General features: G+C 39.0%; 2 protein-coding genes and 1 long non-coding RNA gene across 4 annotated transcripts; 2 read left to right on the top strand and 1 right to left on the bottom strand.

Annotated features, from left to right (window-relative positions):
• Positions 1-728: 728 nt before the first annotated feature.
• rnf215 (ring finger protein 215) lies at positions 729-7,679 on the bottom strand. The gene is made up of 10 exons (XM_063896549.1): positions 7,285-7,679; positions 6,631-6,783; positions 6,462-6,533; positions 6,128-6,213; positions 5,919-5,973; positions 5,699-5,803; positions 4,700-4,816; positions 3,198-3,341; positions 2,979-3,081; positions 729-2,242 (listed from the first exon to the last, which is right to left on the bottom strand). The coding sequence occupies exons 1-10, from the start codon at positions 7,519-7,521 to the stop codon at positions 2,220-2,222; spliced, it is 1,095 nt and encodes a 364-aa protein (XP_063752619.1). The 5' UTR covers positions 7,522-7,679; the 3' UTR covers positions 729-2,219.
• LOC134873124 (uncharacterized) lies at positions 2,175-4,823 on the top strand. Its single transcript, XR_010166912.1, has 3 exons — positions 2,175-2,281; positions 4,106-4,165; positions 4,706-4,823. It is a non-coding gene; the product is annotated as an uncharacterized LOC134873124 (long non-coding RNA).
• A 33-nt stretch (positions 7,680-7,712) lies between the features above and the next one.
• On the top strand, positions 7,713-25,315 carry LOC134873125 (SEC14-like protein 2). 2 transcript variants are annotated; one of them, XM_063896551.1, is made up of 13 exons: positions 7,713-7,731; positions 10,052-10,272; positions 12,040-12,115; positions 16,913-16,956; positions 18,049-18,111; positions 18,753-18,941; positions 19,041-19,136; positions 19,248-19,308; positions 19,454-19,537; positions 19,630-19,736; positions 22,407-22,546; positions 23,400-23,569; positions 23,672-25,315. In XM_063896551.1, the coding sequence occupies exons 2-13, from the start codon at positions 10,219-10,221 to the stop codon at positions 23,824-23,826; spliced, it is 1,239 nt and encodes a 412-aa protein (XP_063752621.1). In that variant the 5' UTR covers positions 7,713-7,731; positions 10,052-10,218; the 3' UTR covers positions 23,827-25,315. The 2 variants fall into 2 exon arrangements, with proteins under 2 accessions (XP_063752621.1, XP_063752620.1); XM_063896550.1 differs by lacking the exon at positions 7,713-7,731 and adding an exon at positions 8,302-8,448.
• The last annotated feature ends 1,499 nt before the right edge of the window (positions 25,316-26,814 follow it).

The raw sequence follows: 26,814 nt of genomic DNA on the forward strand, positions 1-26,814 counted from the left end.
ACGCAATGTGTGTGTGTGTGTGTGTGTGTGTGTATATGTCAGAAATATATGAAAAAATGAATAAAAAATGTGACCAAAACAACATAGTATAGTATATCAAAATATAATGAAAAGCTATGTAGTATAGTATGTCCAAATTATGGGAAAAATGACATAGAATGTCAATTTTTAAAGAAAATCCAACAGGAAAATGATGAGGAGAAATAACAGTAAAGTATGTCCAAAACATTTCAAAATTGCATAGTATATTATTTCGATAAATATCTAAAAAACGATTTAGTATAGTATGTCCAAAAACATAGACACAGTATTTATTTCAAATGTTTCTAGCAGTTTTGATATACTACATGTCGTTTTCTGATATTTTCATCAGACTATGTTTTTTAAATATATCTGTGACCTACTGAACATAGTATAGTATGACAAAATATCAGAAAAAAAACATAGTATATTGAAAATATAAACATGTTTATGACCTCAGCACGGCTGCTCCGTTACTGTAGGGCTGAAATTAATGATCAGTTATTCTTTAAGAAAACTGAGCGACATTATCATCTGTTCAGCCATAAATGACATAGCATAGTTTGTCCAAAATATCAGCAAAATGACTGATGGATAGAATGTGTCTATTTCTTTTAGATAATGTTAAAAAAAAAACATAGTATTGTATTTGGAACCTATCAGAAAAAATATAGATTTAGTTGAAAATATGAGACAAAACAATAAAGTATAGTTTGATGAAAAAGTCAGAAATATTAAATATTAGAGTATTTAAAAAATAATTTTCAAAACCGCACTTCAGAGTGTCTACGATACTTTTGTGCCCGGCCAACACGGACTCACTAAAGCCAAAGTCCTGAGTGTGAGCCAGAGACTGAGGACAAAGAACAAGACGTTTATTTTTGCCAAGTAACAAATCATTTATCATTAAGATCCAGAGTGAGCGATTGAAGGTCCTTTGACATCATCATAGAATAAAGAGAACATAGGAATAAAAGGAGGAGCATCCAGGGTTAGGGAGGGTCTCTCTTCTGTAGCTGGAGGAACAATCACTGACCTATGGAAGTCTGGACATCAGTGCTGCTCTGAATACTCATCCTGGGTCAGCAGCGTGTCAAAGCTGGCTGCGTGTAACGTTCAAGTGCAAACATCTACAGACCACTGTTGTCCAGCCTTCAAAATAATACAGCGTAAGAAGATCATCAGGATGTTATGGAAGCACGTGCCGTACAGAGGCTATTTGAAGTTGACATTGTAAAAACCAATAATCTAAAATAAATAATATAAGACTAATCCTTCGCGTTTGAGTGGTTTACTTTCTTTTACAGTACAACGTGTTTACGACTTCATCAAACTCAAATGTAGCTTTGATTTAGCGTACAGGCTAGCTGTGTTAAACATGGACTCCTCTTTCCTCATGTATGAGATGAGAGACAGTGACCTGTTTGACCCTCAGACCTAAACTGTTAATGACTTCTTAACGCAAACTGTCTGAAAAGCATAATAGCAGATACATAACGTTAAAATAACGTTTTTAATCATCACTAAAAGTAAGAGTATCATTAAGGATTGCGTTTGAGGTCTGCTGCACTTCAGTCATAAGGCATAAGGACAAGTGCAAACCCATTTTTCCACATCTGCTACACAACCTCATTATTTAGAAGCGACGTTTTGACACTAGATAACATCACATTTACACTCATTAAATATGTTGGTTGTTGACATCATTTGGACCTAAAGAGAACATTAACACGGTCCATCGATGCGTCCCTGCTTAACCCATGAAGCATTTCATCGACAGATGTCTTGTTGCTCTGCTGTCTGCAGAAACACAGCAGAAGTGGTTTGTGTGTCAAGAGCACATTATCTGCACTGCTGTAGATCACAAACACAGACAGATATTCCCACAAATATACAGTAACATGATCCCAGGAAGTGGTACTGTTTACACACAACAGTACTTCCTATTATTGTGTTAACACTACTGTCTGTTTTTCTTCCTGACTGCACCCATGCTGAGGAAAGATGTCAGAATCCGACCCCTCCACAGTCCAGATAGCAGCAAACTGCTGTTGAGTCTTTATGTCCCACAATCCATTGCTTGAAGGAGGAAGTGGCAAGGTTTGGAGAGAAAAAAACAGCTACTTGAGTGTCACTGAGGAAGAGGCGTGGTTCCCAGAGCTGCTGCTGTGGCAGCGGCCATGGAGGCGGAATAACCGTTAACTGTCTCTGCGGACACTGCCTGCAGAGGTTTAGAGAAGAGAGGGTTAGAATTTAAACAGTAAGTCAATTAATTAGATTATTATAAAAAAAGTATGTCGGGTCAAAAAGATCTGAGAAAACAACAAGTACAGTACCTATGTTAGAAAATCTCAGCAAAACCACCAGAGTATAGTTTCTAAAGGAAGTGTCATAATATGTCGTAACTATCTGAAAAAACAACATAGTATAACATTTCAAGTCAAAACTACATGTGTCGAATAAAGTTCACGTATGGGATGGTGAAGATATTACAAAGAAACACAATATGTTTAAAATTGTATATGATGTTGAAAATCTAATAAAAACGGTTTGGTTCAAATGTTTAAAAAAAGTCAGGAACAAGATAAAAACAACATATAGTAGTATAGTATAAAACAAAGAAATCATAGTATAATACGCTATAAAAGTGTCACAAATAGTCATTGCAATAAGAATGTTAACGTAATAAATGCCCAAAAATACATGTTGAGTGTAGTATTCTATAAATAGTTAATCTACAGTATGTTAAAGTCATTTGTAGAATAGTACAGAGGGTAATAAAATGCTCTAATGAAACTGCCATAGAATAGTATGTCTTAAAAAGTGGTAATAATGAATAGCATGGGCCCTTAAAAGATCCACAGCTGAGCGTAGGGGCCACTGTTCTGATGCTGAGGAAGGGCAGGAGGAGTGGAGGAGTTCCTTAAAAACCTGCAGCTGTGAAACATCAGACTCACAGAGGATGCTGCGTTTGCACAGGGGACAGGTGTGGTGCAGCAGCAGCCAGGGGTCCACACACTCTCTGTGGTACTCGTGCAGACAGGGCAGCACCCGCAGACACTGAGACATGGACAGGAGACACAGAGACAGCTCATCACACACCGCTGCACATAGTCTGTGTCCCTCAGAAACTTTGAGTCCTTGAAAGTCCCCCCCCCCCGCCCCCGTGGTCTCACCTGGTTGTTGTTGAACGGCTCCAGACACACGGCACAGTTGTCCGCCTCCACAGACTGGGACGGGTCGCACCAGGGTTTGGGCTGGAGATACGTCTTGGTCTTCAGGGACGACATTCTCTTCAGGACGTCCTGTTTAGGAAAGAGCTGACGAACACAGCGCAGCAGAACATCACACAACACGTCTTTATAGAAGAAGTGCAGGATGGATGATTAAAGCTTGAGCAAAAGTGCATGTGTGGGGAAATATTGAGCATAAGACTAGAGTTGTGAGAGAGTCTGGTCACAGATTTAAACAGAATTCAAGCTCACACTAGGCGAGTCCTTTTTTTTTACAACTGATCATTCTGTGGGTAAAGTGTTTCAAGAGGACAAACTACGCACAAGTCAGGCTCATTTTTGTATTCAGTGTCTCTCCTGTGGCATGTCTCCAAGCTTTAATGATCAAAAAGCTCTTTATTTTTCTCATACTGCCTGTGCTGCAGCACCTCCTTTCACCCTCTGTCTGAAACCAGAGCCCAGTCTGCTCTGATTGGTTAGCTGGTCGGCTCTGTTGTGATTTGTCAAACACTTAGGGATGTCCCGCCCCTTAACTTATAAAACACAATGTGTTGGGGCACTAGCCAATAGAATAGTGATGTCACTATATTATGGAAGTAATCAAAGGAGTCCAATTGAGCTATTTCATGAAGGGGGAATAACGTATATAACACACTACAGGACAGGGATACCCCCATACAGCACAATAGGACCCCTTCAAGCTTCAAGCACTAAGTATTTCTTTAAATTCCAACAAACATCGTGTCCCATTGTTGAACTGAACTGCATTATTATACATTGTACTGCATTCAATGTTTTATTCTTTGGAAACAAAAGAAGATAATACACTTTGTCCCCTGTTTTTAAACCAGGTAAATAAAGAAGCAAATGTAAATACTGAGCCTTGGAGATGACGTGGATAAAAATAAAAGGTTAGTCACAGTAAAATAATCAAACATTCAGTAAATGTAACCCTTAAGGTCCAACCAATAATTCTGCATTTCTTTTTCAGTAATGGCGGAATGTGTAGTCTATCTAGTACAAGACAAGGAAATACAGTTTGATGTGTAAAGGTCATGCACTATTCATTTAGAGTAAAAGTATAAAGTGCGTTAAAGTATCCGCATTAAAACACTCAAACTACCAAAAGTATAACCAGCAGTGATACAAATTGTATCAAAGATCACCTTAATGTTGCAGCTGATGAAGGTTGAACTATCAAAGAAATATGTGTAGCTTGTGAACAGTAATTCAATTGTTGATTAAATGTGTTGAACTCAGCTATGTTATAAATATAGTGGAGTTAAAAGTGTTTGCCTCACGATTGTAGTGGAGTAGAAATATAAAAAAAGCAAGAAGTTCCAATATTTAAACTAAAGGGCCTCCATATTGTAGGTAACTGACAGCCGCACAGAGCGGCCCAGGGTCTGTCTGTAGAGACGGAGCGGTACTCATATGATCCGTACCTCCAGGTCGTCGTTGAGCTGCTGGTCCTGGTGCTGCCAGCGGGCCTGAACGATGACCCCGGTGCTGATGATCAGAGCCACCAGGAGGACCGTGTCCCACAGCTGTTGCAGGTACTTCTACAGGTAGGAGGGGGAGGGGGAGGAGAGCAGTACTTCATCTGGATCACTGACACTTCATTCATTTAGCAGTCTGAAGCACGGAAAACGCCTCCGGATATATAGAAGAGCAGAGAAATGCTAATTGTTTAGAGTAGAGACAACGTTTTTCTACAGTTGCATTGTAAACATTTATATGAGATTAAGATCGCTTTATAATCCCTGAGGAGATTAAGTTCTTCATTCTGTTGTTATTTACTATTACACACAAAGGGTAAACACACCTATAAAGAGACAGGACCGACACATGCATTGGGGGTCCCAACGCTTGGGGTTCAATCGGGACTTGAACAACATTTTCACTGTGGTCAAATATAATAATGGGGCAGCTATCTGACCACATATTGGACCATCATGCTGCCTGCATGTATTTATGTTGACAACACTGAGTATTTATATGAATTAAAAAGGTCATTAACAAGCTGCAACGTGTGATACAGAGCCAGCTGCTTCATAGAAACGGAGGTCAGGATTTCCCCTCTACTACTGGGTCCACACAATCCTCTCCGTATATTTTATTTGTGATTTATTCTTTATATTGTTTATTGTATTCTATACATTTTACATAGCTATACATCTCTTCCAATGTTGGTATATATATCTACCGTGAATCTTAAAGTCCAGTGCAATGCCCGGTTAAGATGTTTGCTCTAACAAAAAATGGAAGCTTTGAAAAATGTCACCTTAAATGTGTCACAATTTATGCTAATGTGTTTCATCCTGTTGCTTTCTTTTATTTTTTAACACATGCAGAAGTTCTCCAAAGCCCTTTAAATAGACTTTAATGTGTATAATGTCTCCTACAGGAGTGAAAACAAGTCTGTATTTGTGCGGCTCCCCCACCTGGACTTGAGAGTTGGTCTCCCCCGTGCAGATGACCCCCTGCCACTCTCCGTAGCGACCTCCTCTCGATCGGCCGCAGCTGGACCACAGCGTGAGCGTGGCTCCCTGCCCGGACACACAGCAGCATGCAGCTCACTGTCAGCCTTTCACCTGCTCACTCACCACTGGAGGGTGCTAAACACTGAGAAACACACAGTCAGCTGACAGAGTGGGGGCTCACCAGGTTGTCCTGCAGGATCGTCTTGTATGTGATTTTTGCTGTGGCTTGAAGACCCCTTTAGAGAGAGCAGAGAGAGAGAGAGAGAGAGAGCGAGAGAGAGAGAGAGATAACTTATATGAATGACAAAGCATTTTAAAGGTACGTATGTGAAAATGTCTGTTGCCGTGTGAGCAGATCATGTTATAAATAAATGGTATGCTGTTCTGTACCTCAGTAGAGCTCCGATCAGCTTGGTGACATTTTCAGATGTCTGGATCACAATAATGGGCTTGGACAACACCTGGGACAGATCCATCTGCAACAGACAAGGCAGATTTTAGAGAACTGTAATATGACATGGTATAATCCATAATCTCTTCTTAATATGGCGCCTGCAATTCAGTGTTTTTCTGGTGTGAAACTTCCAAAGTTGCTTGAGCACTAATAGATACACACAAAATAATAACAGTAAGCGTCTCCAAAGTATGTCAATGACAGGGTTTTAGAACTGTATAATGGAAGACATTGAGAAAACAGCTGGTGGTAGAGTTTGTGGAGATTTACCTCACTGACTGTGTTTTGGTTGAGAGCGAGAATGATCAGGGCAGATGCTCCGAGGACCAATGCTCGCTTCATCTTTAACGGAGACAGTATATGTTAATTTTGTCATATAAATCAGTACCAATGTGAGAAAAAAAAAGCAAAAGACTAAGATTAAATTGAAACTTCTTACTCTGTTGACCATTGCATCAGCGAAGGACTCTTGGTTCCCAGTGGAAGCTTTGTTTTCATCTATCTCTACAGGCACCACCCCTATCCACAGCTCCTGCTCTTTGGTGTCGTCCTCATCTTTTCCTCCGTTCACCTGTGTCTCCTCATTCTGAACCTTAGGACAGTAAGAAGGCTAAACATTTGTACTGGAAGCTGTTTCACAAAGGAACTCCTCGAGTGGTTGTTCAAGGAGGCAACCACTTTACTTTTCATATATATTTGTGACCTTCATTTCAAACAATCCCACTTACATTCAGTAAATTAACTATGAAGAATACCGGTTGGATACTGCTGACATTCGTTTGAGACAATTTCTAAGTAATAATAACTAAATATTCCACGTTCCATGTTAGTTCATAAAGAAAATCATGACTTTTAAATGCAGAGAAATGTTCAAAATGAATGTGGAAATGTTTTAATAAAGGTTATGTACAGGTTTAAACTAATTGGGTCAATTCTTTTTCTCGAATATCATATTTTTCTAACGTTTTGACGTTTTTATTATTAAGATTAGTGGCATCACTAATGCTATTTTGGAAAAATTACACATCTCCCCGAATGCAACAGTACAGCCATGCAATTTTTACCATGATTTACTCCCTTCTGAGCGACTCACCAGGACCAGCTCTCCCTCCAGCTCTTCTTGGTCCTCGTCCTGGTGCTCGGAGCTCCTGCTGCTTTCCCTGCCGGACTCCACCACCTCCCCTTGGAGCACAGCGCTGACACCGGGCCGCTGCTCCAGGTAAACCTCCACCAGAGCGACCTGCTCCGCCGCGACCAGCAGCCCCGGCCACCGCAGCAGGACGAGCGGTAGCATTACCCCAAAACAGCACCAGCACCGAGCTAAAGCCATGACCCGAACGACAACAAAGAGGAAAAAAAAGAATGAAAGCGTGAATAAATATAAAAACCTGATCAACTGTCACTCGTCATTTGCGAGAAGCTGCCATCTATCCTATTCGCCAATTAGCTAGCTGGACCACTCAAAGAATGTAAACAACCACAAGCAGCTTCCGGCCCCGACCGGAAGAAGCAGGAGGATTATCATCTTGTATACACATAGGTAGGTAGGTACCACAGTTGTGGGCATTACCAGGAATCCAATATCTAAATGAATACGCTTACTGTCTAACACATTACGTTGAATACAAATATATGACGATTCACTGTTACAGTTTTCTTTTTACCTTTCGCTTTCTGCTACCAGAGAAGAACATAGCGACGAGAGTACTGCCCCATACTTCCCTCTTTGATATAAAGCCACGGTCCAGACATGCTAAAATTGGGGCGGTGTGTGTTAAACTTTAGAGACTGTATGAATATATTTCCTCTATTATTTCAATGAGCGCTTGGTATTTACTGTTAAAGTGCAACATTTTTGAGCAATTCAGCTCTTAGTTTAAAACAAGAACAACTAAGCAACCCGTACTTGTTTCATTTTGCACCAACGCAGTGTGGCAATATTTTGACGCCCAGTATTACAACAATTAGCGGTAGTTACTGATGGGAACAACTAAATAATTGAAACAAACAAAAAGAAACATCTTGGAACTTCATGATGTATGTGCACGTGCAATACTTTCGGGGAACACCAAAGATCGTGTATTATCTCTAATTGTAGATGAACTACTCGATAGTGTCTTCACAATTTCCTCAATGTGCTAAAATGTGCTGATAACACACTTAAGAGGGATGTGCTTCAGATTTGGTAAAGTCACGCACCCCGGTTGTGAGGTGTAATATCTGGCATCACGAGTGATCTGAGCATGAATATAAATGTGTAAGTATCCATTGTATTTACTTGCGCTGAGGCAGTTACAGATAACTTAGCGGATGTATATAAGAATTCAGTGCATAGGTGCTCGACATGTGATCGCTATGCTAATTACATCTGTTTTATATTAACTGTAGTTCAGCGACTCGGCTCTCCTGTCACAGTAAAACAAATACAGATACGCAATGTATATCAATAAGGTAATATTATAGTTATTACCTCTTAACTTTGTTAAGTACAAGTGGTGGAGCTTAAATACAAGTGGCTAGTGTCTTTTTGATAATGGCTTTGTACTCTGTGACAGGGCATATCTGTAGGGTTTCACAATAAAAGCATCTTGCATGTTTGTCAGTTGGAAGAGTTAATACAAACAATAAGTAACAGGACGTTCATGTCAACAGCAGTAACAGTTGTATATACAAATCCCTTAGTGTTTTTGACATCCCTTCTTGTAATAGGGGAAATACATGTAACTGTATATATTCAGTACCGAGTTAAATATACAGTCATGCATTATTGTAATATTATGTTTGGTAATGTTATGCATTTAACTGCGTATTGGTAACATCATATATACACATGTTATTATCAAGGGTTAGGAGTAGTTTATTTTTAATAATATTCGCAATCACAACCCAATCCAGACACAAACAACAAACTGGTAATGCATCTCATTGCGTTGATACATAGTAAACGGAGGTGGGATCCGTACTTGAGTTCAAGTAGAAGTACCAGAGTGTAGGAAATACTCGTTACAAGTGAAAGTCCTTCAATCAAAATGTTACTCAAGAAAAAGAGCAAAAGTATCAGCTTCAAAATGTACTCAAAGTACCGAAAGTAAAAGTAGTCATTGTTTGATTGGTCCATTTCAGAATAATATCTCTGATATGTTTTATAATTATTGATCATTAAAGTGTTCTCAGAGCTGGTAAAGGTGCAGCTAGTTTGAATGGCTTTGTATACTGCAGGGTAGCTGCTGAATTTACTCCAGGTGAACTAAAGTGTGATTTAAGGGCGGATTATATTTACCATCATTAATCCAGATCTGTAAAGTAACTCAAGGGAACAAAATAAATGTAGTGGAGTACACCATTTACCTCTGAATTGTAGTGTAGTGGAGTAGAAGTACAGTAAGTATGTAGCAGAAAATAGAAATACTCAAGTAAAGTATAAGAACCTCAGAATTGTACTTGAGTAAATGTATGTAGTTACTACACCTCTGATAGTAAACAATACATCAACTATCTCTCAGCTCTTTACTACAAACTGTGGATATTTAGCATATCCCCAACTAAAAACATTAAAAAAGAAATCTCGGTTAAAACAACACGTTTCTGTTATTTGACAACCTTTACAGCAGTAAATACCCCATGGAACTTTTAATAGTATTTACTCTTAGTTGTTATCTTTTCACATAGCTTGGAAAGGCTATTGTGGACAGTGGGCGTGGCCTCTCCTCTCTACTGGTTCCTCCTTTCCTACACGAGTAACGCTCCTGTCCTATCCCTATCTTTGGCAGAGTCAGTCGGTTGGACCGCATTTCTGACGGGCGTTGCGTATGTCGTGTTTACAATTGTGTTCATCATTTGGCTGTCTTTCTCACGTGCAGATTCCTGACAGCGAAGAGAAGAGGATATTGTAACTGGGAAGCGACTGAACATCATCTGGGAGGCGTCTAATACAGAGACCCGCCTGCCCCGGCTAAAGGTGACTGCGCTGTTTATCTGACTTTGGGGAGCTCGGTCAGTATCCGTGTTGTATCATCTGGTCTCAAACATGAGCGGAAGAGTCGGAGACCTGAGTCCTAAACAGGCTGAAGCACTGGAGCAGGTACGTTTATTTTAATAATGATACACATACTAATTGTGCTTTAGACTCTAGTAGATGCACTTACCTGAATACGCTTTCTAGGAATCCCATTACGAATGTTATATAATCTGACTGGTTAAAAACGTGTGTCTAATAACCATTCGTTATTCGTTTTTCTTCTTGGTTAGTGAACCTCTTACTAATGCGTTTTAGTCATAATTGAGATAAAAGCCATTTTAAAGAACAAGTTAAAGCTGTTTTCAGACTGCAGCTAACATTTATTCCAAAGCTGTTTCCTCCCACAAGGTCCGAACCCCCAAGAAATGTATTTTCTATTAATAAAAAAGATCACATTCTTACATCTGGAACCACAATATGGTCTAAATTCCACTTAGAAATGATTAATTATTAGATCAATAAATTAATCGAATATGTTTCTTAGTCAATTGAGGAATTCATTTAATGTTGCAGCTTTCACATTTGTGGTATTGGCCATTAATGAAGAGATTAGTTAATAATAAACCCTTTTTTAAAAAGAGAGGGGAACATTTTATTCTCAAAGGTTCTCAAAATTAAATTTGAAGTCTTCTTTACCTACAAACAAAACCTACATTCAGTACTATAGCAATTCCTTAAGTGATTTGAACCATTCATATATTGGCATTTCACTTTTGAAGTTATTCAAAGGACAACAAATATTGCTACATACTACAGAGAAAGCAATGAATCAATTTATTGTTGATTTTTTTAAACGATGACCTTTGTTGCTATGCATCTCTGTATTTTTGTAATGCGCTACAACTCTTAACTAATGCAGCAAAGGACAGTGTTACATTAACCTATTTAGTTGTACTCCTTTTCCATGCCATCTTCATTATAATTTTAGGTTAGGAACATCATTTATGCATCATCACTGTCTCAGTTTTTCATAATGATTTTATTTATTTGTCCACTACTGCATTACAATATAGAAACCTTTTTATAAACTTTTTATGGGAGCGTCTGTAAACTGTACATCTACATAACACAATATATATATAAAACTTTGGCTACAGTTTTTTTTAAACCCTTTCCTGTTTCAGCCTGACAATGCCCCTGTGCACCTGACTGAACTTGTCCTGACCTATCCAGCACTTATAGGATGAATTCAAATGTTGACTGAGACTCAGTTGTTGTCTCACAGCAACTCACTAATGCTCCTTGTCTCAACCTGCACATGTAGTGGAAAGTCTACAACCAGAAGAGATAAGGCTGTTATAGCTGCACATGAATGCCTATGGCTTTGGAATAATAGTATTTTTTTCAGAGAAAATGTAACTGGTAGCAGCTTCCCAAACTGTAATATTTGAAAGGTGAAAATGAGCTTAATAGGGCCCCTTTAACCAATTTGTATAGAAAGAAGTCTTACAGGTCCCCTGGAAAAACACAGGACATGTAAATACGTGAAAGCTGAAATGGTCATGTACAGAGTTGAAACCTAAATGGGTTGACTTAACAGTTTTTCTTCCTGTGCAAAAAACATGTTGACAGGCATCCCTTGAGGGACATTTCTCACTCTTGCTCTCAAAGTGTGTAAAGTGATTCATCACCGTCACACATTTCAGCAGCCTTAGGAAATAAAACATACTTATCTGGAAAAATAAGCACTGTATTCTTTTACTTTCAGTGTCATTACAACTGTATGTATAGGGTTAAACATTTCCCTTCCTAATGCTGAATCCTCTTTGTGTTCCATTTGCAAATTGTGTCCATCATTTTGCTCTTCTTCTCTCCTTCCTCTGGCTTCAGTTTCGAGAGAGGATACAAGATATTCTGCCTCAACTTCCTGCACAGCATGATCACTTCCTGTTACGCTGGCTCAGAGGTGAGTGGACAAACATGAGGCACCTGCTGCTTTTCCCATGACCACAGCTTTCACCTACAGGAACACCTATACCCTTAACCCTATTATCCCTTTGCTTTAAGGTAAAGCACGGGCCCATTTGCCTACATTCATTTGCATGCGTTCACACGGATAATCTGTCGGTGCCGTTGTGCTTATGCAAAAAGCAGAAGTAGCTGTGGTTTATTACGTGAAAGGATATATTGCAAAACACTCTAAACACTTGATTTGCAAGGGGTTGAGAAAGACACTCACATGGTTTGCAAGCCTGATGCTCCACAGATGAAGAACCAAGCCTGCCCTGTCAGCAGCGGTTTTAAACAAATCAGAGAAAGTCCCTTTTTTTTTAAATGCAAGAAGTATTTACCAGACACACAGATTATTTTCCATGGCTAGGTTGAGTATCGGCAGGTCTTGCTGTAAGCCTTAAAGCTAGTTCTAAAATGATTTTGCACTTGATTGCGTCCTGAGTGGACATGTCAATTACCCTTAAACTAAAAGTGAGATTGCTATGCAGGGTCAGTCAGCATCATCAGACTTGCAGCTAACAGGGCCAAAACTATAAAGGTACAGTCGATAACAAGCTCATTACCTCATCATTTTTAATTGGTTAATCTATCTATGGATTTGCTGCTAATCATGTGCCTCAGGTCCCATTTATTGAATTCATTATATCAATAGGAACTAGGGCACTCTGATACCCCTTTTCCAATGAAAATCTGTTATGTTCTTGTTCTGTGCTGGTGCTGGTTTGGTTTGTGTGAGGTTTAACGTGCATACTGGTTTGGTTTTCTACTGCCCATAGCCCAAGTAGTGCCACCGTTTACGTCACTGATTTTCTCGGCAACACCAACATGGCGGAATGTGTTGGGTCAATGCTAATGTTGGTATTCTTACAAAGCCAGATGAAATTGAAGCACGACTTTTCCAACTGTATACTCTTCTCCAGAGTGCAGTGGTTAACGGTAATGTGGTTCAGCCGGGTTTGCCTACTCCAGGAGAGGAATGCTGTCAGCTCTCAGCGACTGCTGGAAAGCAGTAATTCACTGTCTCTCAGTTTCTTCAGTTTGAGTTGACACTGTTTGGCATCATTACACCGTTATTAAAGTTTCTCTGGTATCACATGGGTGGTGATAGCATGGCCACCGAAGCTAGTCTGACTACTTGTTGCAATCATATTGTGGGAGAATTGTTGTTTTCTACTGGCACATTTTACCAACCTATGTTTCATTCTGATCTTACTTGTGAGCCCTCGTCCTGATTACGCCTGCTATAAAAAAAAAAAGAGCAAAAACGTTCAAACCTTCAAAACGGTCCATAATAACAAACGGCTGGTCATTAAAGTGATTGTAAAAATAAACAGTATCCCACGCATGCCTAGTTTATGTTGCTTGACTTTATATATGTGTTTAAATGTGTATGGTCATGTTCTAGTCACTTTGCAGTCTTTTTGCTACTGCTTGTAACAACGTTATTATCTTCACTGTACTGGCCATGAACGTTAATCTTGACACATTTACACAAAAAACTGAACAGAAAAACTGAACTTGTTCGCATAGGTAGACATTTTTTGTATAAGCTGCTGGGAAATATTTAAAAAAATATATGTAAAATAATTAGTCTAAGCCACATCCATCCCAAACGGTTTTCCACCCGAAGCCCCGTTGCAGTTGATGTGTTCAGTCTCTAGAGGAAGTGGTCAGCAATAGATAAAGGAGGCCTTGTTGTGATTAGTTCTGCAGGAGAGGACTAGCAGTCTGTGTCTCAGGCTAATCCAGAGCTAATCGCATTAAAGAAGCACTACGATGGACAACAAGGAGACACTCTGCTGTGCTCTTGTGGGTTTTTGTTCCCTAGAGGATTCCTTATGAAAGGATTTCATAACAAGAGCGCAGTGGAAGTGGAGGCAAATAGTTTTCTTCAATTAAACCTTACATCACAGCTAGAAACATGGACAATGGCCAATGTTAGCTCTGAATGATTCAGAAGTCATTTCACTTTCAAGATGAATGTCGAGATGTTTCCCACATTATCTACTCTTTATGCTTCCTGGTTGGATGCAAACTGTATTTAGTTGTGAAATGACAATATCGTTGAATCTAATCAAAATCTAATCTAATCAGTTTGGCTATTGATTTAAAGGAAAAAGCCTGAGGTGGCTCAGTGAGCTCTAACGATTGACCTCATAATTATCTAGATCACAACCATTATTGGGCCCTGGTTCAACTGTCTGAACTGATTCTTATATACATAGTTAAAGAGGCCCTACTATGCTTTTGCGGGGTGTTCCTGTAATGTGTTATATAGTTTTTGTGTTTAAAAGAGGGATTTCCTCTCTATTGACTGTCAAATAAGTGCTTTTAAAACAGCAAGAGCAGAAGGTTTTAAGAACTGATTTCAGGTAAGCTCTAGGCTGGCCGTAGAGAAAAGGAAACCAGTTATTAAGTGTACGAACATCACAGTTTACAAGCTATATGCCCTGAGGTACAGGGCGTAGCGCCACACGTTCATGTGTCCAGGTTTCATATTTCTTCGGATGTTGTGGGTGAAATAATGGAAATACCAGCAACTGACTGTGGGATAGATGCACCGATAACCTGTTTCTGTCTTCCAATGAAAGACCCTTCTCCTCTTTCTCAGGATAACTTACTTGCTTTTTAAGCCTGTTCTCAGATGATTCACTCCAATTGGGCGTATACTGTATTTATCTCTGAGGAGCTCCGCCTTAACAGATAAAAGGACAATAAGCCGGTGTACATGACACCAATTCATTCTGTTCTGGAAAAACTGCAGAACAAATTGACCTAAATTTAGTGAAAGAACTTAGCAAACAGCAGCTTTTTATTAAAAAAAGTTGGGTTTAGTCACAAGAGAGTTGTATTTCCACATCAATGTGACATGTATATTTTTTGACTGACTGAACAATGTTATAGACATGTAGGGGTATTTGCTGTTTCCTTCGAGCCAAGAATAATACTTATTATCAAAAGTTATCAAAAAGTCTAAATCTCGGGCCGCCAGGGTGATGATTTAACCACAACATGGTCAGAAAACGCTCTGTCCCTTCATGTTGGATTGAACCTGGTGGAAGAGATATTGGTTGTATTGTTAAATGTTATCAGATAATATGCTGACTTTGCTTCTTCATCATACTGGCAGCAATATGAACCTTTATCAAAGCTAAAGATAACGTTTCAGAGACCTGCACCTGCACTCATTTTTGTTGGTCCATTATCTAAATGATAATGTGTCTTTCTGTCCTGGGTGGTGGGTCCTGCCTCAACTTTTTGGGAACAGTGTGCTGTATGCTTGTAAGGCAAAGACAAGATATAAAATGACATGAAAGTATCATGGAGGTGTTTTGTTTCACTGTAGTTGAAGGGGCCCTATTATGCTTTTCCCTAACCCTCTGTAGTGTGTGATATAGGTTTTTGTGCATATAAATGGTCTGCAAAGGCTAAAATCCCCAAGTCCAACACACTCCTCCCCCTGCCTGAAACGCCTCCATTGGACTCCTTTGTTTACTTCTGTAACATATTGACATGACTACATAACAATTGCACTTCTATTAGCTCCAAAACATTGTACGTGATAAGCTAATGGTCGCGACATCTGTAACAATTTCACCAATTATAACAGAGCCAGCCAGCTAACCAATCAGAGCGGAATGGGCTCTGGTTTCAGACAGAGGGTGAAAAGAGGAGCTGCAGCACAGGCAGTATGAGAAACATAAAGAGCTTTTTGAACATTAAAGCATGGAGACAAAATACAAATATGAACCTGAAAATGAGCATAATATTCTTTGTCTTGCTTAAACATTGTGCTGCATTCATATGTTGTAGGAATAATCAGAACAATTATTTGGCAACTGGGAAAAATGAATATACGTCCCCCTCAAGTCAGAACATCAACTCTGAAAAAGATATCAACGTTACGCTCTTCACTTGTTACGTACATGTTATTTCCCCATTAAAAGCTGATGAACACACCAAAGTTGGAAAATCAACTTCCCAGCTCTTAAAAGTCCCAGGAGCATTTAAATGCACTATTTTTTATACAGGGCTATTCCTTCTAATAAGCATTTCAAGATGAAGTTATCAGAATAATCCTTATTACCGACTCAAAATACTACCCAGCCTGTAACCTGCTGTGCTTTTGTAACTGGAAGTCACTATGTCCTGGTTAAGGTGGCAGATTGGAGCATTATAGTTAGTATAATCCACTGTTGGAGTATGTGTCACTTCCACAGCGCTGTTGTGCTGCTCCAGCAGACTTTAAGCTGCAGGGCTAATCACCTTACATGGAGCATTAAGACTATTCTGGATCAGTCACACTGACACAGCTGTTTATCTACGTTAGAGTCGAGGCGGTAGTTTGGATGTTATGCAAGTTAATTCCCAGAGGGTATTAATGGAAATTATACAGTTTAAAAGAGGGTTTGATTCTTGGTATTTTTACCACTTCCAAAAATGTCCCATGCCCCTAAAATTCCCCTTTTGCCATTTATGGACTGTGTAGGAATTATGGAGACACTTTTGAGGAACTCTTGTATAAGTCAACTAGTGGTTTCCAAACAACCCGATTATTTTGGTTATACAACTTTGAAACAGGATTTAGATAAACCAGAAACAATACAGGAAGTGATGGTATCACAAAATCCAAATCCTGCTCGTATTTGTTGAGGATATTTAAGTGTTTCCTTTTTTTTTTTACAAGATGTAAATACAAGGTCAAGCAATGTGTGATCATATTCAAATAATATTATTTTTTATTTTTCAGCCAGAAACTTCAATGTGCAGAAGTCTGAGGCCATGCTGCGAAAGGTAACAAGTTCAGCTTCTCTGTTGAGCAGGACAGGACAGATAACAGTACAGTAATGCAATAAAAATCTGGTTCTAAATTGAAAGCAAAGGTGCGTCCATTATCTCTTTGAGTGACTGACTTGTGTGTGAAAGTGCAGTTAGCAGCACCACAGACGTGCCGTCAGCTGAGGAGGGGCTGCAGATTAGACGGGCCATGTGATAAGGCTTAGCTGCAGCACTGCAGCCTGATGAGGTAAAAATGAGATGAAAGGGATTGAAGACAAATAATAAGATTTACAGCCACTTCTTTAAAGCTGCAGGTTGTGTCCACTGGGGGGCAGCAGATCACATATTTCTTTGATAAAGTTATGATAATATACAATACCTAGAAACAAAGTGTGTTGGGTCTTAACAACACGCTTTAAATATATCCATGTTTAAGATTAAAGTACTTTTGCGAGTGATCTACTTTTCAATAACACTTATCTACCAATGACCCAAAGCACATGGTAGGCAAACATAAGAGAAGCTAACATAAGCAGTGGCTAGTGCTTAACATTTTGCTAGTCACTTTTCTTCATTAGCATGAGGCTTATTGTTAGCCAGTTTTACAGTTGACTGCGGTGTCTCCCAGCATAGGTATGCCTTGTACACATATCTAATGAGATTACAGAACCAATCGGTGTAACTGTAGCTACGATCTTTGTATAAACCATGACTAACTAACACTCCATCAGAACTTCCCCACTTTGTTCTGGTATCCTTTTGAATTTCTTGCCCCAGTAATCAAAATGATCGGGTTCTTCTTAAAAATATGGACATAAATAATTCGATAATTTGCCTATTTCAAACAAATATTTTGTCCCCTTTGATGGATTGTTAGAGGTTTCAGGCATGTGTTGACATGTACAGTACACCGGTACCTCACTGATCCCCTTCCTGCTGACAGCTCAGGTTTGGCATCACCTGCTGTCTGTAACATCCTAAGCCACCTAAATCACCACATTGTGTTCAGGCCAATCTGCCACTGTACCAGCAGTCTGTCATCAGGAAGAAAACAACAGCCTCACTTTAATGTACTTAAATCTAATATGCACCTGTCTTTTCTTCCAGCATTTGGAGTTCAGGAAACAGATGAAAGTAGACGCAATAATCACCGACTGGCGTCCACCAGAGGTAATAACTAGACATTACAAACCCCCATCTTATAACGGCTCAACACTAACTCATCAGCCTTTGGATGCCAAAACTGAATTTTGTTTTAATCAACTTACTTTTAAGTATCTAAGATACCACGTCATATTACTTTTAAGAAAGTATGTTGTACATGCTTTGCAGTAGACTTTTCTGTCCAGCTTAAGGATGCAGGGATACTTTGCCTGCCAAGACTCCCAGTAAAATGTCCTCTTGTTTTTTGTTTGTTTTATCAAATGTCAGTTGAATCACTTTGCACTTTTGTTGGGGATGTTGAGAGGTAGCTGAACTTTTCACCACACAGCAAAACAACAATCATTGATCAAAAACATTTTATTTCTCAAACCCAATGCCACAAATTATACATCTGTTAACAGTTGTTGCAGCGTACAAGGAAAAAAACTCAAAACTGCACATGCAGTGTTGTCTGGGTCTGACTTAACCGCAATATTTCAATATCTATAATGCAACAAACATAATAAATGAAGTCATTAAGTACCAGTCTTGATGTTTGCTATAGTGGATGCCCTACTGTCAACCCAGAGCCAGTGGCAGCCTGGCAGCTGATGCTTTCTATATTACAGTACACAACTGATGGAACCATTAATGAATGCTGTTTGCAGGTGATAGAGAAGTATCTGTCCGGAGGGATGTGTGGTCACGACAGGGAAGGCAGTCCCGTCTGGTATGATGTCATCGGCCCTGTGGATCCTAAAGGCCTGTTCCTGTCTGCATCAAAGCAAGACTTCATCAAGTCCAAGATCAGAGACTGCGAGGTCCTGCAGCAGGAATGTGACCTGCAGTCGCAGAAGGTTAGAGAACAGAGAACCGGTGCTACCGGTCACACTTTTATTGTTTTCTACGTTATTGTATAGTTCCACCAATTTAATTCCCTGTCTTTCTGTCCCCAGCTTGGGAGGAACGTTGAGTCAATCACCATGATCTACGATGTAGAAGGTCTGGGTCTGAAACACTTATGGAAGCCTGCTATAGAAACATATACAGAGGTATGGAGAGATGCCCTTACAGTGGAGATGTAGACCTCACAAAACCTATATGAGAAGTGTAGGTTTGGTCAAACATTTATGAATAAAGTATATGTTTCTGTGTGTCACCAGATCCTCCAGATGTTTGAAGCCAACTACCCAGAAGGCTTGAAAAGGCTTTTTGTCATTAAAGGTACTTGGCCTTTACTCGATTAATTGATTCCACCTGCGTTTCCTTATTCATCTTTTTTAAATCATTGTTCCCCGTTTTTGGGGAGCCAGAGTTTCTATTATCACTAGTGAACATTTAGTAAACACTTGATTTTTTTCTCTTGCAGCTCCTAAACTCTTTCCTGTAGCTTACAACCTTGTAAAGCATTTTCTGAGTGAGAACACAAGACAAAAGATCAATGTCCTCGGGGGTAAGAAAAAACGTGATATTCTAGAGAATATTTTCCAAATCGAAACCCTTCGACCTAACTTATTTCTGATGAAATGACCGTTGTTCCTACAGCTAACTGGCAGGAGGTTTTAATGAAGTACATAGATGCAGAGGAGCTGCCGGTGATATACGGGGGTAAACTGACGGATCCTGATGGAGATCCTCGCTGTCGCACCATGGTGAGTCTGTGAATCAGCAGCCTACAATGCACACGTAAGGGTGCTGTTGGTTCTCACAGCTCACTTTGTTTCACAAGTTAACAGGAAGTTCTTCCATTACTATGGGAACTCCGGTGATCTCTGATGTATTGAAAAAAAACATCTATTTTCTGTTGTTTAATTTTCCTCAAGTTAGTAAAACAAAATTGGACATTTTCTGACAGTTGTAATCCATTACTAAGAAATGAGCTAGATTCAGTTGCTTGACTTGAATTCTGTCGTTTAAAATAACTTTGCACTATAGTGGTTTTATTATGTTTTTGGTTTAATGGTTATCTAAAACATCATAGGTTTTATTTAAAGGGGCCTTATTATGCTTATTGGGGTTTTCTCTTTCCTGGTAGGTGTTGTAAAGGTTTTTGTGCATGTAAATGGTCTGCAAAGGCTCAAATCCTTAAGTGAGTTTTCTCTCTCCCACACACTCCCCCCCTGCCATTGTATGGGAAATATTAAGGGGCGGGACATTTCCTATAATTTGCTAAGCAGTTGGTTAATCACAACAGAGCCAGCCAGCTAACCAATCAGAGCAGACTGGGCTCTGGTTTCAGACAGAGGGTGAAAAGAGGTGCTGCAGCACAGGCAGTATGAGAACAATAAAGAGCTTTTTGAACATTAAAGCATGGAGACATGTCATAATATACAATTATGAACCTGAAAGTGAGCATAATATGTCCTCTTTAAAAAGAAAAAAATAGACAGTTTTCCTGCCTTGATGTTTTTTCCCCACATGTTTGGATCATGTGCTCATGTAGTTTGGCAGCTTACAGCTTTGCTTTAGTCAGGGAATGTCTGGCTAGCATGCTTGCTATGCACATGAAATGTTCTGGATAATGAAACGCCATGTTCAGGCTCCAAACAGGCCAAACTGAACAGAGGATCAGACGGTCCCTATAAAATGTTAACACTGGCGAGGCTCCTGTTACACATGAATAAGCCAGTTAGATCACAGCCGGTCAATTACAAGACAAGGACTTTACTGGACTGACAGAATTAATAAAGTTTCCAGTTGCATTGAACCATTGGTTTTCTGCACAGGAAATTGCAGATGAGATTAGTTGTAATAAAATAATGAACTCCCACTTCACCCACGCCGCACCCGCCTCGCTGCATAGAAATGGTAAAAGCCCTCAGCACGAGGGATGTAGTATTGAGCGACACGTGCAGAGAACTGCAGCTTGGGTAGTTGCACTTGTAGACATCGCTTTAGAGGAGAAAACTGACCGTGCGTTTGTCACCGTTTCCGTAGATAAATAATTGTCCCGTGGAGAGATGAGGAACAGGAAGAGAGAAAGTCATTACGGCTGCATTCAAGATTCAAGGAATTAACATGCTCAGCCTGGGAGTGTTTTCTTTTTCAACCCCTTTTAAACCTCCTTTAGCTAGCTGTGTCTTTGACTTTACTCTGTATTATATTAGTTTGGTCGTAGGAACTGGAGTCATCATAATAAAAGGAACAGTTTGACATTTTGGGAAATGCTCTCATTCGCTTTCTTACCATGAGTTGGATTAGTAGATCACACATGTTTGTAAACCGTCAGTAAATATGAAGCTAAAGCCATTAGAAAACTAGCCTAGCACAAAGACTGGAAGTTTTGGGAGTCTGCTAGACTGGAAGTGATTCAAGGAGGTCACAGCACCTGGCTGCAAAAGTAGTCCCACATGTCCCTCAAACACAATTAATCAAGTTCCACTTTTTGTTGGCAGGAGCCAGGTTAGTTCTTTTACCCTTTTTCCTAGCTTCAATGCTAAGCTAAGTGCATATTTGTGTACATTTCCAAAATGATGAGTTGTTCCTTTAAGAGTAGGGCATCAATTATGGGCCTGAATAAATACATTTATATTGTACAACTTGTTTGGAGATTTGATGTAATGATAACTTTTGGATAATGGTGGTGAAACATGAATCAGTGTCATCGTCAGTGTGCTTTTTTCTCCATATTCAGGACTCATTGTCTACATTTTCTGTTTATATCATGGGAGGATCCTGTCTGATTTTAAATTGCAGTGATGTGCAGCACAAAGGCCACTATAGACGTATAATATTGCTTCTTCAAAACTACTATCAAGCCTTACGCATCTTGTATAGTATGTTTTTCCTCACGCTTAACCTCGTAGGGGTTTAGTGAAATCTCTGCACTGTAAAGAATTTAAAATCAGTAGATGCCCAGTGATGTTTAGCTGTATAATGGACTATATGAAATTGCGGGTGTTTATGTTCTTTTAGTAATTATTTTCTTTTTGCATCTTTTCTTGTGTGGTTTGTGAGGAGTTTGACTTCCCTTATAATAACTTAGCTGTGTCTGACATCTAAATATAAACAGTATCTGTCACTCTGGTTTTAAATCATCACACTGATGACATCTCTGCCCTCTGTTGGGTGGTCCCCAGTACTGCACGGTGTAGTGTATTACTGGGAGCACAGTTGGTTAGTTTGATATTTATGTGAATAAACAGTTAAAAAGAGGGTTTTTTTGTGCAAAATCTTATAAAATAACAAGCATTCAGAACATGTCTCAAAGTAAGTGATGGCTTTCTATTTTTCTTCATTTCTCCTTCCTGCAGTTTTTTAACATTTATTATAATCAACTTTTTGACCCCCGACTAACGGTTTGTACACGGTGTTGGTTGCAGATCCACCATGTGAGCCCTGTCCCCCCCTCCTACTACGTGCGGGACCATGTTAAGATGGAATACGAGCAATGTACCACCGTCAGCCGAGGCTCCTCCCAGCAGCTGGACTATGAGATACTGTTCCCAGGCTGCGTTCTCAGGTCAGCTGCACGCAACACGCTCTCTCACAGTGGCAGCAGTGGTGTTCAGTCTTTTAGAGCTGAGGGAATGACTGGATTTACTCATGTATTTATTGTTAAACTAATATTCACAGAATACAGTTTTAAGCATTTGTGTAGTCGCTGCATATCCGTATAATATCATTGTTAATTGAACATCTTTGAGTTTTAGTTTGACCAAACCAGTTGCTTTTTGTGATCTTAAGTTCTAAAAAATGTGTCAGTGCAAAGAAATGACAAGACCACTAAATTGTTGCTCACATAGCATCTATAACGTTTTACCCAAAACAATGGTGTTACATTTAAATAAGTTAAGTTGTATTGATAGCTATATCTTTAAGATATGTAAGGATGATTAAGCGTAATAAGACCTGAATTCATGATCTCATGATGAAAAATGCTGCATATTTTAGTGTTAACATTGTTATTTTAATGAAGCTGTATTCAGGGTAATTATTAAAAGGCATAATTACAATATAAACGAGTAGAATAAGAAACATTTTCAATGATCAATTTCAGTTTGTTTAACTCTTGAAGTTAGTTATTTTAAGCGCTTCCCAACAAATTCAATAATGTTTTCTTCTTAAAGTCACCCTTTTCCACCCTATAGTTCTTATCACAGTGAGACTAGCACAATCACAAAGCTTAACAGATTCATGCATATCTATTTTCTTTGTGTTGTGGTAATGCCAGGCCTAGTCTATGAAAAATAAATGACTTCTTTTTTTTTTTGTAGGTGCTTTCAATGGTTGTGCTTTTGTATTTTTGTAATGAATCAATTCTGAGAAAAAGTCAAAGCAGTGTTCAGGAGAACCTTTTTTTCTCTTCTCCACAGATGGCAGTTTGCCAGTGAAGGTGCAGACATTGGTTTTGGGGTGTTTGTGAAGGCTAAAAAGGGCGAAAAGAAGAAGGCAGCTCAGATGGAGGAAGTGGTGGCCAGCCAGCGTTACAACGCCCACCTAGTGCCCGAAGACGGATCACTGACCTGTGAACGCCCGGGAGTCTGTGAGTAACTTCTCTACAATCACCGGTGCTCAGAACGCTTTACAATGTGTGTTCATTAGAGGAGAGTAAAGTACATTTACGGTTATCTTTTTTCTTTCCCAGATGTCCTGAGATTTGACAACACTTACAGCATCTTCCAGGCCAAAAGAATCAGCTTTACCGTAGAGGTCCTTCTCCCGGAACGCTTACAGTCCACACACACTAACGGCGGGTCCAAAACCACCACTGTGCAAGCTGAGGGCATCAGCCAATCATAACCATAAAGAGGTGCCACTCCCATGTTGTCAGTTAAAGCACAGCCTGACATACTTGAGTTGAAAAGGAAAATGCAACATGCTGCCATTATCCAAAAAGTATTTAAACTAAGTCAGGTTCTTGGTGTTCAACCGTTTTAATCATTTTTAATGACGACTTTATTCATGTGTTTTTAATTTAAGAACATTCGTTAATCCACAGGTGGATAATATGAACAAAAGAATATGGAGACCCCCATTCCAACAATTTAGTGTACTTTTAGTTATGGTTTTCATGGTTTGGACAGCTAATATATCATTGTGACAAGAAGCTAGTACGGTGGCCGACAGGTGCAGATGCGCTAACATGGCCCAAAACATTTTCATGAGGAGAGATGCGCTGCAGTTTCAAAAGCGATGCAAGTGCCAAAATAATTGTAAATGAAGAAACATCTTCACCAACTTGATAAAACCTGCACAGCTTAACTAGAAGAGCTGCATGAAAGACGTGATGCAAATACAAAACGCTGCAAGAAGCTCAAATCACAACAGAAACAGGGACACTAAAAGATGCACACAGCTGGGACCGAAGCATCACTTCTTTGAGTGCAGCCCATTTTTCCTGATTGAAGTATTACGGCTGTTGGCCACTGTAGGATAGCGACCTAAATTAGCTGCTACTAGCATTACAAAATCCAATCAAGTACAATAATGTTGTAGGAGTGCAATGCTTAATCTACAAAGATCCTCTTATGTGTTTATAGTGGTCACATTTAAATAGTTCTTTTCAATGACATTCAATAACAATATAAGCATTCCAGTCAATGTAAATATGTTTTGTTGTAAGAATAACAATATATTGTTTGTTTTAAGACTCAAAGAAAAAAGAAATCAAGAAAAATAATATAACTTTATATAGCCTACCTCTTTTTGCCTTTAATGTTTGCTTAGAAATATTGTCAAATTGAAGTTTCACTGAACATTCATTTAAGACCTAAATACACATTATTGAATTAAGTTGTATTAATCTTAAACCGTTTACATTCAAGTGCATTCCCTTGACATTCTAGCAATGCACTTTCATGGTTTCAATATTACTTTAAATATTTATTTCTTCATTCCTAATTTGTTTCCGGAAACTGGGAGGAAAATTATTTATATTTTTAATATAATAGCTAAATATTAAAGTCTATATATAGACTATATACGATTCATCAGGGAATACCCAAATATTCATGGGAAATTGTCTGCAGTAAATTGAATGAAATAGTTTACCTGCACTTGACAATTACTGAATGTAGAGTGTGGCAGAATAAAAGCTTTTCACATTATTTTCGTTTACATTTTGTACAATTCTCGGAGACTTTTGCAGGAAGGCAAACTCAAACATAAAGAAAATATGCTCTCTGTTATGTCTGTACTGTCAAAACTGTGTTGATTAAAATCTTTTCACATGAAGATACTACAAAAACAATTGTAAGAGAAGTAAATAAATGTGTGACTATACTTAAAATCCCTGCTGAATGTTTTGTTTCTTTGATTTCCTCCATGTACATGTAAGACTTTTCTTCCGTCAAGGGTGTGTGACAGCGAGTAGAAAATACATAACCTTGGGGCGGCAGTAATACCAACGGTTTAGGTGTCTAGATGTTGCTGACACAAAAATATAAAACATTTTAACAGGTTAAAAATATGAAGAAAGCTCCCCTTTCTCATTTCGAGTTGCACGTATTTGACATCAACATTTTACAGCAGCAGGTAGGCTACACACATGCCTGCAAAAGGTGTTCACAACCTAGCCTAGCTAACGACTTAGCAAAACAGCGAGAAAGAGTAATAATTCCACCTTGTGTTGATGAATTATTTAACCCCGAACTTGTATAGCCAACTTTAATGCCGTCTGTGATTTTAACACAAGGGGGAGCTCTCTAACCAGCGTTGACAATGTTCAAACTCCTTAGTTTAGCAAGTAGCAAGTAGCTGAGGCCCTCCACACCCACAGGTGTTTCCACTTATTGCTAATTAGCTCAATTCGCTAATAGAAATTAATAAGTAAACGTTGTCCTTTTCGTAAAAATGAATACATAGGAGATTTGAGTGAAATAACTCAAATAAAAAATAAATAAAAATAAATACATTCAGAATAGGTGATGTTAAACATGTTTTAGTACACATTTAAAAAGATGGCTGACTCAGCCAATCCTATTGCAAAGTCTTTGTAGAGGCAGGGATGGAAAGAGTAATGGATTTCACTGAAGTGCAAGTAATTTTACTTTAAATAAATCTACTTCTAGATGTAGATCGTGTGTAAAACAAGTACTTGGATAAAAGAATAACATAAGGTAATGGAGACAATTCATGTAGAATGTACATCGACACCAAGGCAGAAACAAGGACAAGTGTTTAATATTAAATATCCTATGAAGCTGCAGCCAGAAACACACATTTTGAAGCAAAAAGTGATATTAATCAATAAGATGTTGCACTCACCCGTAGGAAGACTCTGTGGGTATTGAGACGGTGCAACTTTTCTGCTTGATCTCAAGATCGGAACACCATCCTCTCAGCCTCCCTGTCATACTGCTCTCCTGCCTGAAGGTAAAAGATGTGCTCTGCCGGGCCGGAATGCTCACTACAGGACACGACTAGGCCTCAAAACGGTCGCAGTTAAGACTTTGAGGCACCCAAACTAGTTCCCAAACTAGGGACTTAAAACATGTTGGTTAGGTGTAAAGAATAGTCTTTCGTCAAAATCGGTTAAAATCATATACAGTCTATGGTTAAAAGCAATAAATACGTTATTCCCGGAAGTGGGCGTGTCTTGTATTCGGCAAAAACTGCATGCAGACCTTTAGAGTAAAATAGCATTTGGCATGCCCTAATTTGAAACTTTAGTTGTATACAATACAATTACTATATTATACTTGTTTTACAACACATGTGGAACGTATTGTATTTCAGTGAACAAAGGACAGGAGCCACTGTATTGATTCATAAATATTTTATGTACAA

This window comes from Eleginops maclovinus, chromosome 12 (assembly GCF_036324505.1).
Source record: "Eleginops maclovinus isolate JMC-PN-2008 ecotype Puerto Natales chromosome 12, JC_Emac_rtc_rv5, whole genome shotgun sequence".
Lineage (NCBI taxonomy): Eukaryota > Metazoa > Chordata > Actinopteri > Perciformes > Eleginopidae > Eleginops > Eleginops maclovinus.

Coding starts and splice junctions, on each gene's coding strand:
- rnf215 (XM_063896549.1), bottom strand. CDS start 7,521: ATGGCTTTAGCTCGGTGCTGGTGCTGTTTTGGGGTAATGCTACCGCTC. Junction 5,974..6,127: donor CTGATCGGAGCTCTACTGAG/GTACAGAACAGC, acceptor CTCTCTCTAAAG/GGGTCTTCAAGCCACAGCAA. Junction 2,243..2,978: donor GTGCAAACGCAGCATCCTCT/GTGAGTCTGATG, acceptor AAACCTCTGCAG/GCAGTGTCCGCAGAGACAGT.
- LOC134873125 (XM_063896551.1), top strand. CDS start 10,219: ATGAGCGGAAGAGTCGGAGACCTGAGTCCTAAACAGGCTGAAGCACTG. Junction 12,116..16,912: donor CCTGTTACGCTGGCTCAGAG/GTGAGTGGACAA, acceptor TTTATTTTTCAG/CCAGAAACTTCAATGTGCAG. Junction 18,112..18,752: donor CCGACTGGCGTCCACCAGAG/GTAATAACTAGA, acceptor TGCTGTTTGCAG/GTGATAGAGAAGTATCTGTC.